Raw genomic sequence first — 14,735 nt, 5'->3', positions numbered from 1 at the left:
ATTTTCCCACAGAGCGGCTGGTGGGTTTGAACAGCTGACCTTCGGTTAGCAGCTGAGCACTTAACCACTGCACCAGCAGGGCTTGGGTCACTGTGAGTCCGAATCGGCTCAATGGCAACAGGTTTGGGTTTCGGTGTGGATGAGTTGAAATTTGACTTCAAGTCAACTAACAGCAACAAAAACAAACCGTAAGATTTTGATAGATACTTTTTATCAGATGTTTTTGCTATTCTATCCCTGGTTTGCTAAGCAGTTTTACATGAGTGGGTGCTAAGTTTTATCAAATCCTTTTCTGAATCTATTAAGATGGTCATATGATTTTTCACCTTTTTTCTCCTAACGTGGTGAATTACATTGATTATCAAATATTGAGTTGATCTTATATCCCCAGAATAAACTAGGTTGTTTGTATTATATGGTGTTATATAAGCATAGTTTCTGAGCTGACCTCATAGACAGATACATTTAAATTGTTTTTCTGTTTCAGAATGTTATTTCTAAGTTCCTGTATCATATTGAAGGCCATAGGTAGAGTTTTTCACAGGGCTATCTAAAATCTCAGTTCTTTTCTCTTCCGAGAAAAATTCCTTCTTTCACCTAGGCTTTTAATAACTATTCTGAGAAATTTTGATAAAATTCAGTCTGTTTGAAAAGTACATTGGAAGAAGACATTTATTTTGATTAGTATGTTAAGGCTGTTAAAAGAGACAAATTATTCTAAACCTGTTCTCTAAAAGATCCTATAATGCATTCAAAAGAAAGGATTATGAAAATATAATAATTTCCTACCTCCAGGTGGTATTATTAAATTAGCTTATATTTCTTTAAAGGACCTACTCTGACTAGTTTAATAATAAATAATCACTTATATAAATTGAATAGTCCTAATAGTCCCAGAGAAAACCCTGGTGGCATAGTGATTAAGTGCTTTGGCTGCTAACCAAAACATTGGCAGTTCAAATCCACTAGGAGCTCCTTGGAAACTCTATGGGGTAGCCACTCTGTCCTACAGGGTCTCTAGGAGTCAGAATCAACTCAACGGCAATGGGTAACAGTCCCAGAAAACAATGAAAATGAAGTTGTTCTGAGAAAACTTTTTGTTTTGTGATATGTCAACTTCAAAACAGTTTCCAAGATCTTTATAAGTAACTTGGGAAACCCTGGTGGCGTAGTGGTTAAGTGCTACAGCTGCTAACCATAATGCCGGCAGTTCGAATCCACCAGGTGCTCCTTGGAAGCTCTAAGAGAGGGTTCTACTCTGTCCTATAGGGTTGCTATGAGTCAGAATCGACTCAACAACAGTGGGTTTGGTTTTGGTTTTTGGGCTAGACTGAGTATATGGAATATATTCTAAAGTTTAAAAGATAGTAATGTTTGTCCTAAAATGATGTTGATACCAAGATGAGAAAGAGGAGAGCACAGAAAAAGAATTTGAATGAATATGGAAAGTTGTAGAAGGAAGAAGAAGGTTAAGTAGAAGTTTAAGATTTGATGGGTTTATTTACAGGATTGTTAAAATTTAGTTTTCTGTCTGTTAAATTTTTCTGTTACTGGGTTGTTCTTAATGAAAAGATGTAAAATGACAGAAGAAGGCTAAACTTATTGCCAAGAGAATACAAAGAAGACAAAGGAAAGAGTCAAAGGACCCCTCCCAGCAGAATAGAAATCTTGAGAAGGATATTAAAAAATAAGACGAATAAAGTAGACATTGATGGGGTTCCATTTACATATAAATGGACATAATGGGATGCCTGAAATGGTTGCTGAAATCTTAGCAGGACTAATGTTAGACTGGGAGGATAGGAACAAAGTTGATCCGAGGAAGATGAAAGTTTTATTTAAAAAAATTGGGATATTTAATATGTTGTAAATCGCATAAGAAATGTTATCAGGTCAGAAGATATACTTACATTTAGGTTGAATATTATTAATACATTTCAGAAATTGTATAAGTTCCTAGAGATTTGTCACTATTCTCTCTGTCCCTGGTATGTTCTAATGCTACTTTGCCTAACATTAAATATTCTTTGTATATCCTGACTATTCAGTAGTATGTCTTAAGATTATTACATGTTATATCTGAAACCCTTTTAAAAATTTTGAATTGACTTCATTTAGCTTTACATTAGTTATGTAATTAATTCCCATCAGGTTTTTTACTTTTAAGAATTATTATTATTGTAAGTCAACCACAGCCATTTTTGCTTGTCATCTGCAGGTAAGTTTTAATTTGCAAATTCATGGAAAACATTTGACCAAAATATTTCAGCAAAAATAGGCTATATTGGACTTATAAAAAGGACCATACCTAGTTCTTCTCAACAATCCCTGTGTCACAAAATTAGAAGTTAAACCTTAGATCCATTTGTCTAAGGCATCTCCTTAGACTTGTCAGCCCTTCGGTGACCTAAAAATTCTCTTTACACCCCTTCATGGCCAGAAGCAAATGACAGCAGAAGCAGACAGCTAATCCCAAGATCATGGAACAAGATATCATGCAAGTTACTAAGATTTGTGGACTTTGCTTAGTGATTGTAACTTTTCTTGTATTAATAACCTCACTATACTCCTGTGGTCTTATTTCTTAGAAATTCTCTCTAATATGAAAGTCCAAATAAACTTTTTTTCTGCTTAATTGCTAATGCTTCTCTTTATGCCTGAGTAAGTACTACAAGAGAAATAGGACAAAATATCATAAAAACTCACACACACAAAAAAAAGCTTCTTAGCCTCATTCAATACCTCCTATACCTAATACTCCTTTTCTTGATATTTTTAACTGGTTACCTAATAGTATTGGCTCTTAGCTACATTTTTATTCCAGACTAGATTGATTATCTTAGTTATTGTAATAATTATTTTGGGGTTAATCAAATATTATATGAATTGTTTCTCTAACATTTGTAATCAGGACACTATTGCCCTGACAATGCATAGAATTATGTATTTTTAAAGAACCCCAGTTTACACCTTAAGTTAGTCTTTTAGAAATGCGAAGTTGTCCCTCCAAATGTGGCCTTGCTGTACACATGTCCCAACCAGAGAATCACAGAAGCAGAGTGTCTAAGCTGTGGCATGGTGAAGAAATTAATAGCTGAATACTGGAAAATGAAAACTAGGTCTGAAATTTAATAAAACAACCTAAAAAATCCATGCAGAAGAAAGCACTCTTATAGTAGTGATCAAGGAATGTCTACAGAAATTCATGATCAGAAGGGAGGAGTGTATAAGAGCATTTTAAAACTGAGGTGTTTGGCTTGACTAAGGTTGCTGACACAGGTCTAAAATCAAATTCCCCTTTTCCCCAGATCCTTGCTCCTGCTTTCAGAATACATGCACTCCTCTTCCTTCCGGGTGAATAATTATGTGGTTATGCTTGCTTAAATTTATGACAAAAGTGTTCCAGGAACAGCATGACAAAAATGCTCTGTTCTCAGGAGAAAATGTTTATGCAGCATGTTATAGGGAGAACACTTACACAGGTTGTCCCCAGAAAGTCTGTGATGGAAATTAGATTGACTGACATTGTGAAAAGTTTACTTGTGATATATACGTAACCCCCCGCCCTCATATACAAAAACCCCCTTTCAGACTTCAGAGCATTTTGTCACTGAATGCTGTCTAATTTGTGAATTGTACATCTCTTAATAAAACTCTTTGCTTTTAACCTTAGCAGGTTCAGAGATTTTTTTTTTCCCTTTAACAGTACTCAATGTTATTTTACCTTCACAAAAGGAAGTTCAAAGTTTTCTTTTCTTTTATATGTTTTGAAACAGTTCATATAGCAAAAAAATTGCCTATTCTTTCAAGGTTTTATGGAGCATTCCCGTTAAATGGTCTGTGCCTGTTGTGCTTTTGGAGGGTTAGACCTTGGACAAATGTCTTTATTTATATTCTTGTAATTAATCTTGCAAAAGATGTTAATATTCAACAACATCCAGTTTTCCTTTACTTCTGGGGAAATGGGAATTTTGCATTTCCCTGACTCCTTGAAGTTATGTATGACCAGTGAAATGACAGAAGTGGTGTGTGTCATTCCCGATGGGAGCTTTTAGGAGTCAAAGATTGACCTTCCATGCCCTAATTCCATGTGCCAGTTGATTGTGGAAACACATGCTGAGATGATAGCATATTAAACCATAAAATATATCATATTTTACGATAATTAAAACATTGTTTTAGGTATGTGATTAGACAAGGAAAAAATAGAACAAAATAGAATATCCAGAAACCCAGGCAAATGTCTGTGAGGTTTGCCATTTGAAGTGACATTTCAAAGCACTGGGGAAAAAGGATGGATTATTCAACTGATAGTATTGGAATAAATAGCCATTTGGAAGAAATACAATTGAATTCCTATTCTATATCATGTATTTTCCAGGCTGATTATACACAGTTAAGTCATGCAAAAGCTTTGAGAGATAAAGCTCCCTCTGCTGAAATAAATGTTTCTTTATCTGCTTTTCAGGAGGAAGTTCTGCCTCTAATGTACCCAGGTGAGAACGCTTCCTATTCAAAATTGCAACTCTAGTGATCTCCTTACTTGCAGTTTTAAACACTTGTTATTACTCTGTTTGTACATAGATTTCAAGGCCATAATAATTCCTCAATTCTCTACTTCATTATATTCATGCTTCAGGGCATTGTCTGAGGATGGCCCACATGATCCTGGGTGTGTTCTTGGATAGAAATAGATAAATTAAAATTAATTTCCTAATTTGTATATTCAAGATTATTTCTTGGGTACCTGTAATGTATGAGTTCTTGTTAGATGTCAAAAGGATGAAATATGCATACTATGGAGTTTATTTCCTTCCTCAAGGGACATACTTTATTAAAGGAGATGTAAGACATGTACAGAGTATGAGAAAGAAAGAAAAAGTAGTGAGTAATATGCAGGTAAAGTCCTATGAGTGTTTATTAGAAGAAAAAAATTAACTCTGGGGTAATATCATTGTCTTATTTATAACTCTGGAAACCCTGGTGGGGTAGTGGTTAAGCACTACGGCTGCTAATCCAGAAGCTGGCAGTTCAAATCCACTAGGCACTCCTTGGAAACTCTACCGGGCAGTTCTACTCTGTCCTATAGGGTCACTATGAGTCAGAATCGACTTGACGGCAGTAGGTTTGGTTTTCTTCATAACATTTGAAAAGGCCAAAGAGAAGAAATAGAAAATTTCTGCCAAACCAGTGTAGCTAACCTATTACAAAAATACTTTCTTCAACAACAATAAAACAAAGGCAATGAATATGAACTTAAAAAACAGCTATACTAGAAAAAAAAAATTGTGATTAAGTAATGTATCTCTGGCCCTGTCTCTGGAAGCTCACCTGCAGTGACAATCTGGTTTCATCTTGGGACACCTTGAGAGACCACACACAGGTAGTCTATACAAAGGCCCATAATATCACCCAAGGACGGTGACACCTGCCTGGCTTCTTACACCCTCTCTCCCAAGATTCTCTCATTTCTTTTCTCACTCACTGTTCTTGGGATTATCATGTAGTCAGTTCATTTTCTCACAGAGGTCCTTCCAGCTCAGGCTCTCAAGAGTCCACCCATTCCAGCCCACTCCCAGCAGTGGGGGAGCTGCAGCCCCTGTATGCCAATTGTGAGACCATCTACTCCAACACACTCACAGTGACAGAGAAAGGGCAGCCAGACTATGCAAATGGTGAGTTTCTTCCTTGGAAGGGGCTCTGGGGCTGAACCAGGGAGGAAAGAGGGAGTGAGGGAAAAGACCATAAAGTTAATATGGCCTAGACTGTTTTCCTAGGTACCCAACCCTCAGGAGTACTAGTTAATTCCTCAGGATCATGTTGGGATTGGGAAGTTAATTAAGGAACAGGGGACTGGATAGACATGTTTAGAGTTTGAGCCATTGGCCATGACATCTGTGAACTCTTGTCTTCTCCTTCTAGATGGTGCTGCAGATAGTGATGGAGTTTATTCCCAGATGTGGAGCATCCAACAGACAGAAGGCGCAGGTGAGAAACTGCAAAGTCGTTCTTGTCAGATGCCTCTTCCCACAGAAGTGGGGCTGTTTTGTGGTGCTGTGTGTGCAATAAAGACTTCATCACATCACTTGCCCTTGATGTGAAATCTGTGGGTCTAAATGGAAACAGGAGATTTCTAGAGGAAGGTTCTTGTAGAGAAGCTGAATTAGAAAAGAAAAAGAAAAAAAGGCAGATGGTCCATTGAGTCTCCATTTTTGAAAAAAAAATTTTATTGTGCTTTAGGTGAAAGTTTACAGTGCAGGTTAGTTTTTCATTCAAAAAACTTATACACAAATTGTTTTTGACATTGGTTGCAATCCCCGCATCGTGTCATCACTCTCCCTCTTTCCCTTTCCACCCCAGGTTCTCTGTGTCCATTCATCCAGTTTTCCTGTCCTTTCTCACCCTCTCGTCTTGCTTTTGGGCAGGTGTTGAGTCTTTATTTTGATGGGACTAGGCAATCAGGGAGAACCTGGGATACAAGACAAAATGAACAAAATCAGGCAAGAGAGAGAATATCTCCAGTTGAGGGAGGAGTGTTCAGCCAGGAGAAATTCCCTGAGTTGAAGAGGAACCTGACTTCTTGGAGTGTGATGGGAGGAGTCACTGAATGCATCTAGAGGCATCCAGAGGATTTTCACTTTGACATGTAACTTTGCAAGAACTGAGACAAAGGTTCTGTAGCAGTGAAGAGCCATGTCGTTGAAGTTGCTGCCCAGTAACCTTGAAGCTGCAACACGAATACCAGCCTTTTAATCTGTGCTCCCAGCTGCCTCCAATACAGCCAATAGCTAGCTGCTTGCAATTCAGTCAATTTCCTGGTCAATAGTCAGCCACCTACTCTCCTCTCAGTCTCTGTAGTTGGGTCCTCTGCCAGCTCTGCTCAGAGTTGTGCTGCTGCAGCTTTATGTATGAGTTGGTTACCCTGTTGCTCTCCTCTGTCTGCAGCTAGCCCAGCAGAATTGAAAGACACAATCAGCCCCACTGTGCCAGCAGATGCACATCTTCCAGGCCCTCTAGGTAGTGATCTGTAGTTAGGAAGAGTGTAGGAGATTTAGTCCTACTAAGCCCACCTAAGGGAGCCCTGCTGGAGCAGTGGTTAAAGTGCTCATCTTCCAATCGAAAGGTCGGTGGTTAGAGCCCACCAGCCACTCGGAGGGAGAAAGATGAGGTAGTCTACTTCTGAAAAGATTTACAGCCCTGAAAAACCTGAGGGCCAGTTCTATTCTGCCCTATAGGATTGCTGTGAGTAGAAATTGACTTAATGGCAGTGGGTAAATGCCCATCTAGAAAGAAGGGAGAAAGAAGCAGACATCACTGAGCAGCACCTACTGCCAGACTCATTCTGTGAGAATCCTGTGTGTGACTCAGGGTTTGTCCACCCTTGCCTGTGCCTCCAGTTTCCTTCTATATAGTAAGGTGAGCCACCCATGGATGGTAGTTTAAGGAACGTAAAGGAATGACAGGAAAGTGATCCCTGGAGGAATACTATATTGGTTAGAGGACCAACACTAAAAAATATTGTGTTGGTTAGAGAAGGCAGAAGGAAAATAATCCATGGAAACAGCATCAGAGAGAGGAAGGGCTTTATTAATAAGTGTTCATGGAGGGCTAAGAGGGTAGACAGAATCTTAGAGGAACTTCATGGTGAGCAGCATTAAAGGACGGATTTCACAGAAGAGCAACAGGAGAAGATGGAAATCTATATATTAAACATAATAGTTCTGTGCCCTATGGAATAAAGTCTGGGAGTAGTGTCTAAGTAGGAGCTAATAGCACAGTACTTTTTTTCTCTCCACAGCAAACACCAGAGGGACATTTCCAGAGACCAAGGTCAGCTAGACTTCTTGGAAGCTCGTCATCTCGCTTCCCTTCCCCATATTCTTTTCTTGCTCACTTGTGTGTCTCCCCCAGGACTCTTCAGTCACCTACGGTAATGTGAGAAAGACATAACACTTGGAGGAATCAGACAGGAACACCAGCAACAAGGATAGAGTAGCAATAAAGATTGCCATAAAACTTTATGAAAACATTCAGGATGTTCATAACCATTATAGCCAGATGTGCTTCAGGGACTCTAGGCAAGCCACCTTGTGTCATCATTTCTTTTCTCACCAAGTTCCTTCCCCAATATCTTCTTTTATTCATCAAATATTTATTTGAACTGCTACTGTTTCCCAGACACTGTGTAAGAAATTATTTCTGCTATCCTCTCTTAAGCTATCAACGCGCAAAGAGCCAAGGAAAGAAGAATGAACCAGAGAGACAAGTTCTCATCTTGGCCTACTTTGAAGAGATGACACAGAATCTATTTCTGGGCTATTTCCCTCCCACAGGAGGACCCAGTCATCTTTTGTCTTCCCAGGGACCTCAAAGTTATAAAATTATCTTCTGAAATGAATTGAATCCCCTCTTACTTTTGAAAGATTTTTTGAGTTGGGTTTGAAAGAGGCAACAGCAGCCTGAGTTAGCTTGTCATATTGTCCAGGCACTAGAATGTTCAACTTTACATCAACTTAAACAAATTAACAAGGGATTTTATGGTTTTTGTTTTTTTTTTTAATGGAAAGTGTTCTCCTGTGGATTGACAGTTTAGTTGAGAGATCAAGAACCCAGCCTTTAGAGACAGCTGCCTGGGCTGGCGTCCCATCTCTACTCCGTTCGTTTTGTGTCTATTTCTCCACCAGTCATGCACTGTCTTAATTACTGTAGCTACATAGCAATCCTTGCCATCAGGAAGAATAAAACCTCCCACTTTATTCTTTTTTCTCACAATTGTTTTAACTATCAAATAGTAATAATATAATAACATTTTTTGAAATCTAAAAATGAAATTTGCATGAAAATGGCCAATAAACAAGTAACCAGTTGCTGTTGAGTTGCTTCTGATTCATGGTAACCCCATGTGTGGCACAGTAGAACTGTACTCCATAGAGTTTTCAAGGCTGTGATCTCTCAGAAGTAGATTGCCAGGCCTTTCTTCTGAGACATCTCTGAATGGACTTGAACTTCTAAGCTTTTGGTTAGCAGCTGAGTGGGGTAGCCATTTGCACTACCCAGTGACTCCAGTGGCCAAGAATAAACCCACTGCCCTCGCGTCGATTCCAACTCATAGCGACCCTATAGGACAGAGTAGAACTACCCCATAGAGTTTCCAAGGAGCACCTGGTGGATTTAAACTGCCAACCTCTTAGCAGCCATAGCACATAACCATAAGCCACCAGGGTTTCCAAGACTAGATAGACCAAAATATACACCACACCAATTGCCTTCAAGTTGACTCCAACTCATGGTGGCCCCACATGTGTCACAGTAGAATTATGCTCCATAGGGTTTTCAATGGCTGATTTTTTGAAAGTAGATCACCATCCATGTCTTCCCAGGCACCTCTGGGAGGAATGGAACTTCTAAACTTTTTGTTAGCAATCAAGTGCGTTGGTTGTTTGTACCACCCAGGAACTCCAGACCAAAATAGTAGAACAGAATTGCAGTTGAGAAGAAAAACAGCAGTGACATTTGTGCACCTTTCACCAGTGATAAAGTATCGCAAACCAAGACTGTGATTTTTTTACCCTCATGCTAAATTTCATTTCTGCTCATATCACCATTAAAATGACCAAAAAAAAAAAAAAAACACAAAAATTGGGGAGAAAATCTGCATCAGCACATACACACACAAAACAGGAGTTCTATGAGATACTACGTGGATGGAACCAAATAAATGGAAATACCTTTGAGTGTGCATTGGAAAGACCTGCCTAGGAAGTAAGCAGACACATTGCTTCTCAGCCTTTTGGCTAAGACCAAGTGTAACTAAGTGAACAGCATCCTTGTCATGACCTCCTAACTTCTAAGCTCTGAGCATCCAAAAAAATCAAACCCTTTGCAGCTGAGTCAATTCTAACTCCTAGTGACCCTATAGAACAGAGTAGAACTCCCCCATAGGGTTTCCAAGGAGTGGCTGGTGGATTCAAACTGCTGATCTTTTTTGATCAGTAGCCATGCTGTTTACCACTGCATCACCAGGGCTCCAGCTCTGAGCATCAGGGACTGACAATTAGGGTGCCCCACGGAGTTAACCACAAGATGAGGGTAATCTCAACTACAAAATTAATTAACCCTGGGAGACACAGCAGGTGTCAGAATATGAACGGCATGGTCAGTGTGCCTACCCATTGTCATTACTAGGCAGTCCCAATGGTCAGATAGAGCAGACCACTGTCTACCTGAACTTCAAGAAGATTGGAGTGTGGAGGCAATGCCCTATGCAAACATCTATAGCTACATATGTAAGTGAGCTCTTGAGAGGAATTAGCTCTGAGTATTTTGGAACTTATGATACGCAGAGATCAAAAAGAAATTCCACTGAACTTGTGTGGACCTGCTTTAGCTGAAGTAGTGATGACCACTTGAGGTGATATAACCCCAACTTTGAGATAGGCAGAGATACCAATCAATTATGTGATTTGGTAGAGTCATGTGCCAAGACCAGCACCTCTGAGTGAAGATAGGGTTTCCACTGAAGGATACAGGCATTTCTGTGATCAATCACGCTAAAAAGAGGTCAATCCGAGAACAGGAAGAAAGGCTTCAGGATGTTGAAGAAGGAAATTTTCTTCCTAGTCCTGAGGTCTCACTTTTAAGATGTGGAAACACCAGAAATCTCATATGTTGCTGGTGGGAGTATAAACTGGAAAATTTTAGCTGGATCTTATTTAAATGCAAATATGTATACCATATGTTATGGATTGAATTGTGTCCCCCCAAAATATCTGTCACATTGGCTAGGCCATGATTCCCAGTATTGTGTGATTGTCCACCATTTTGTCATCTGATGTGATTTTCCTATGCGTTGTAAATCCTTCCTCTATAAAGTTAATGAGGCACAATTAGGGGCAGTTATGTTAATGAGGCAGGACTCAATCTACAAGACCAGGTTGTGTCTTAAGTCAGTCTCTTTTGAGATACAAAAGAGAGAAGCAAGCAGGGAGACTGCAGAACCTCATACCACCAAGAAACAAGAGCCAGGAGAACAGGGTCCCTGCGCTGAGAAGCTCCTTTACCAGGGGAAGAATGATGACAAGGACCTTCCCCCAGAGTCAACAGAGAGAGAAAGCCTTGCCCTGGAGCTGGCACCCTGAATTCATACTTCTAGCCTCCAAGGCTGTGAGAGAATAAATTTTTGTTTGTTAAAGCCATCCACTTGTGGTATTTCTATGACAGCAGCACTAGATGTTTTAGATGACTAAAACACCATACCAAACCCATTGCTGACGAGTCAATTCCTACTCACAGTGATCCCATAGCACAGAGCAGAATTGCTCCATAAGGTTTTCAAGGCTGTAATCTTTATGGAAGCAGACTGCCACATCTTTCTCTGGAGAAGCAGCTGGCTAGTTTGAACCACCAACTTTTCAGTTAGCAGCTGAGTGTTTAACCACTGTGACACCAGGGCTTCTTATGTTTACCATACCACATTAAAAAATCCATTGCCATCAAGTCGATTCCAACTCAGAGCAACACTGCAAGACGGAGTAGAACTGCCCTATGGGGTTTCCAAGGAACACCTTGTGGATTCGAACTGCCAACCTTTTGGTTAGCAGCCATAGCTCTTAACCACTATGCCACCAGGGTTTCCATGTATACCATATGGCCCACCAATTCCACCCCTAGGTGTATAACCAGCCACTATCAACTCCAACTCATGGTGACCCAACGTGTGTCGGAGTAGAACTGTGTTCCATAAGGTTTTTAATGGCTGATTTTTCAGAAAGTAGTTTGCCAGGCATTTCTTCTGAGCCATCTCTGGGTGGACTCGAAGCTCCAGCCTTTTTATTAACAGCCAATCACATAACTCAATTCACCAGAAGAAAAATACAACAAAGTTCCTAGCAACCCCAAACTGGAAATTCCCCAAGTGCCAATCGACAGTAGAACAGATAAATAAATTGGGAGAAAATTATACAATAAAATACTATATAGCAATAAGAATGAAGGAACCAGAACCACAAGCAACAACATATAATTAATACTGTGCAAAAGATGTTCCACACAATGAGTTCATACTCTGTGATTCCAATTTTATAAAATTCAAAACCAAGGAAAACAAGCCTATTGCATTAGAAATGAAGATACTGGTTACTCTCGGGGGGTTAGTTCTGGACACGGGGATGGGAGGGGTCTTCTGGGGGCCACTAATTCCAGCTCTTTATGTGGGTGATCATGAATATATCCACTTTGTGGAATTCATTGAGCTGGATATTATGATTTGTGCATATATTATTTGTATATATATGTTATACAAAATATAAAGTTCAAAAAGACATCAAGAGTCACTAGACTTTATCAATCCTTGTTTTTTATTGTGGCAAATATGTATATAACATAAAACTTGCCATTTTAACCATTTTGAATACAATCTCAAAAAAAGAAAAGGCATTGCCGTCGAGTCGATTCTGACTCATAGCGACCCTAGTGGCACTGAGAACATTCACAATGCTGTGCAAAACTTTTGTTTTTTAAATAAGTTTCCAACACTTTAATTTGATTTTTTTCCCCAGTACTTTTTCCTAATCCTGTTTCTTTTTAATTTTTTAAAATTATTTATCTATCTTTCGTTGATGCTGATGAAAACATAAACAGCAGAAAAAACACTAGTTCACTTTCTACACGTGTTTTCAAGACTTTTTCATCACCACCAACAGAAACTCTGTACCCATTAAGCAATAACTCTCAATTCATCCTATCAAAAACGAACAACTCAGAACACTACTAACAGCACTGATGGCGTAGTGCTTAGAAGCTTGGTGCTAACCAAAAGGTCAACACTTCAAACCTACCAGCTGCTCCCGGGAAACCCTCTGGGGCAGTTCTACTTCGTTCTATAGGGTCGCTATGGATTGGAACCGACTCGATGGCACATAAGAACAACAACATGCAGGTTTAATAGACAACTTTAATGTTGAATGGCATGTCATTACCCAGTAAATCAGTGCCCCCAAGTAATTACGATTTTCAGGGTACTTATATGTTTCTCAGGGAAAAAAAGGAAGGCCCTCGATGAGATGGATTGACACAGTGGGTGCCACAATGGGCTCAAGTACAATAATGATTGTGAAGATGGCACAGGACCGGGCAGTGTTGCATTCTGATGTGCGTACAGTCACTGGGAGTATGAACTGACTCAACAGCACCTAACAACAACAACATACATGATTTCATCAGAAACTTTGAGCAAAAAATGTTTGATTGGCTGACAATTATATCAGAATATATAAATCTTAATAAAAGAGCAGATGTGCTCAAACATTATAAATAATAGAAAAACAGCAATCTTGCTAAGACAATTGCAAAATCAGTGAGCCATGACTGTAAGACCTCTGGAGTCTTAGAAGCAGGACATGCTCATTAATCTTCAATTGTTTCTGAAAGGACAAGTTTCAAGGGAGTTTCAGTGAGCTGATCATCTAAATGGAATTACGTGAAACTAGAAAAGCTGCTTCTAAAGGATAGTTACAGTTTAAGGCATGACTATAAGATTTAAAAATTATATATATATATATGGTTAAATAGCATATATATATATGATTATACAGGAAATAGGTTTCTAACACTTAATGAGATGCTTTCAGTGTCATGGGCAAGAGAATTCTGTTTTCATAACACAAAACTTATCATTTTATTTCACAGTCCCTTTCCCCAGCCCATGGTAAACACTAATCCAGTTCCTGTCTCTGTGCATTTGTCCATTCTGGAAATTTCATATAAATGGGATGATACCATATTTGTCCTTTTGCGTCTGGCTGATTTCACTCTGCATCATGTTTTCAAGGGTCATCTATAGCATAGCATGTATCAGAACTTCATTTCTCTTTATTTATGGCTGAATAATATCCCATTGTATGGACACACTGCATTCTGCTTATCCATTCACCTGTTGATGGACCCCTGGGTTGTTTTTACCTTTTGGCGATTGTAAATAACGTTGCAGTAAACATTGGTGTACAAGTACCTGTTTGAGTCTTTGCTCTCAGTTCTTTTGGGTATACACCTAAGAGTGAAATTGCTGAATCGTATGGTAGTTCTGGAGTCCGTGGGTCATACAAATGGTTGACATGATTGCTGCTAACCGAGAGTTCGGTGGTTTGAGTCCACCCAGAAGTGCCTTGGAAGAAAGGTCTGAAGATCTACTTTTGTAAATCAGCACTGAGAGCCCTACAAAGCACAGTTGTACTCTGACACACATGGGGTCATCATGAGACTAAACCAACTCAACAGCAACTGGCTTTGTATTATAGTAGTCTATTTTTAACTTTTTGAAGAACCACCATTCTCTTGTCCACAGCGGCTCCACCATTTTATAACCCACCAGCAATGGATAAGGAAAAAAAAAAAATTTTTTTTTTTAATGGATAAGGGTTCCAATTTGCTATTTTCTGTTTTTCTGATAATAGCCATCTTAGTGGGGCCATGACTCAACAGCAGTGGGTTAGTGGGGAGACGAAGTGGTATGTCATTGTGGTTTGGATTTGCAGTTGCCTAATGCCTAATGACATTGATCATCTTTTCATCTGCTTATTGGCCATTTGTATATTTTCTTTAGTCTATTTTAGTCTTTGGCCCATTTTTTAATTAGGTTGTCTTTTTATGTTGAGTTGTAGGAGTTTTTTATGTATTCTGGTTATTAAACACTTTTCAGATATGCAGTTTCCAAATGTTTTCTCCCATTCTGTAGGCTA

At 39.2% G+C, this 14,735-nt stretch overlaps 1 protein-coding gene across 7 annotated transcripts in view; it reads left to right on the top strand.

The window, feature by feature from the left end:
- Positions 1-14,735, top strand: part of LOC135227225 (Fc receptor-like protein 2) — a 505,822-nt gene that overhangs the window by 260,105 nt on the left and 230,982 nt on the right. Inside the window, exons 10-14 of one of the 7 annotated variants that reach the window (XM_064283009.1) lie at positions 4,469-4,496; positions 5,527-5,675; positions 5,923-5,988; positions 7,799-7,830; positions 7,912-8,271. The exons of 5 other annotated variants lie outside the window; for them this stretch is intronic. In XM_064283009.1, coding sequence (XP_064139079.1) covers positions 4,469-4,496; positions 5,527-5,675; positions 5,923-5,988; positions 7,799-7,830; positions 7,912-7,950 — 314 coding nt within the window. In that variant the 3' untranslated portion in view covers positions 7,951-8,271. Of the gene's footprint in view, positions 1-2,440; positions 2,553-4,468; positions 4,497-5,526; positions 5,676-5,922; positions 5,989-7,798; positions 7,831-7,911; positions 8,272-14,735 lie in introns of those variants that run through there. One more of the 7 variants, XM_064283010.1, reaches the window with a different exon arrangement.

This window comes from Loxodonta africana, chromosome 3, assembly GCF_030014295.1.
Source record: "Loxodonta africana isolate mLoxAfr1 chromosome 3, mLoxAfr1.hap2, whole genome shotgun sequence".
NCBI lineage: Eukaryota > Metazoa > Chordata > Mammalia > Proboscidea > Elephantidae > Loxodonta > Loxodonta africana.
The sequence above is the reverse complement of the archived record's forward strand: the minus strand, read 5'-3'. Positions and strand labels throughout refer to the sequence as shown.